Source organism: Musca vetustissima, unplaced genomic scaffold, assembly GCF_032173495.1.
Source record: "Musca vetustissima isolate MV318-11 ecotype Yass unplaced genomic scaffold, APGP_CSIRO_Mvet_v1 utg206975, whole genome shotgun sequence".
NCBI classification, from domain to species: Eukaryota; Metazoa; Arthropoda; class Insecta; order Diptera; family Muscidae; genus Musca; species Musca vetustissima.
In genome coordinates this window covers 1-1,391 of record NW_026888631.1, presented here as the reverse complement: position 1 = coordinate 1,391, position 1,391 = coordinate 1, and the positions used below count along the sequence as shown (strand labels likewise).

The following is a 1,391-nucleotide window of genomic DNA, read 5'->3' as shown; positions in this document are numbered from 1 at the left end:
CAAGTGACGGCTAAAGGGCTTCTCAAACTTTAAACGCGTTTTTCTCTTTTGCGAATTGCGGGCACGATAACTCAAAAACTAATAACCCAATCGATTCCAAATTTTTACACGTTTCTCCAAGTCATTCGGTGAAGATCTTCCTTATTTTTTAACTTGGGTTTTGGTCAAAAATCGGCGATTTTCCAAAAATATTTTTCAAAGGTCCGCCATTTTGTTAATTTTAGAGCGAAGTCAATAATTCTAGTTCATACGAGAGCCAGACATGTACTCTTTCTAACACCATTGGAATTTTAGAAATTTTTCCCTTAAGCCAAATGAATTCGATGAGCAATGGTTATATCTGGACAACGCCCCCTAATGCATCCAGACGAAGGAATATCTTCTTTTGAGCTGTTTAAAAGCCACGTCCAAAAAAGAAACCACTTCTTTCTATTCCTCCATCTTTTTTTATTCAGTCTAATTTTTGTGTTAATTAATATCTAAATTACAAATCAAATCCCCCTCACGAAGCCGCAATACTTTGTGTCACTTCTTCTGCATCTTCGCCATCATCCATATTGACCATTTGTAAATCTTCGACGAAATTTGTCAGCGGCAATTCAGCTTCTGTCGCAACATCGCCACTACCACTAGATTCCGGCACCTCCGATGATGGCAGTTCCATTGAAGCTTCCACCTCAGGGTTTGTTCTACCCTGAGCTAAGAAGATGGAATTTGATGGATTTCCGGCTATGGGCATGCCAGCCATTGGAAAACCATTTTGTATATTGACGGGACACATACAAGGTACAAATTCCACATTGGCAGCTGCAACGGTGGGACTGGGTGATGCTCCTGACTTATTATCCTCATTTATATTACTTGGTGGTTTGTAGATGGAATATTCAGGGTAGGGATATACAGGACGATTATAGTTGATGTTAAAATGATTGGTGTACACCTTGCGATTAAAGGCGGGATAGGCAGCCTCAATGTTAACAACAGCATCGGTTTTAATGAAGGCAGCAGTTCCATCATTTTTGCCCTCGGACTTTGTTGTGGCAGCTGTTGTAGTTGTGGAGGCAGTTGTTGTGGTGGGTGTAGGAGTTGTTGTTGTAGTCGTAGTTGTACTACTGGTTGTTGGTTTCGGTGTTGTTGTCGTCGTCGTCGTGGTCGTTGAGGTAGTAGTTGTCGACGAAGTAGTCGTAGGGGTGGTTGTACCCTTTGTCCCACCAGCTGTTATTTGATTTGCACCACTCCACGACCTCACCACATTTGCATATTTTTTCCCTTGCTTTACTTCACCTTTATTACTTTTGACTTTCTGCTACGTCCGCCGTTGGCACTGCCAAACCACCTGCCCCCAGCACCCATTGCCTGTGGCAGCAGAGATAACATTGGATTAAAATATG

At 42.1% G+C, this 1,391-nt stretch overlaps 1 protein-coding gene across 1 annotated transcript; it reads right to left on the bottom strand.

Moving 5' to 3' along the window:
• Window positions 1–502: 502 nt before the first annotated feature.
• On the bottom strand, window positions 503–1,377 carry LOC133336522 (uncharacterized). Its single transcript, XM_061544803.1, has 2 exons — window positions 1,294–1,377; window positions 503–1,201 (listed from the first exon to the last, which is right to left on the bottom strand). The coding sequence occupies exons 1-2, from the start codon at window positions 1,375–1,377 to the stop codon at window positions 503–505; spliced, it is 783 nt and encodes a 260-aa protein (XP_061400787.1).
• Window positions 1,378–1,391: the final 14 nt, after the last annotated feature.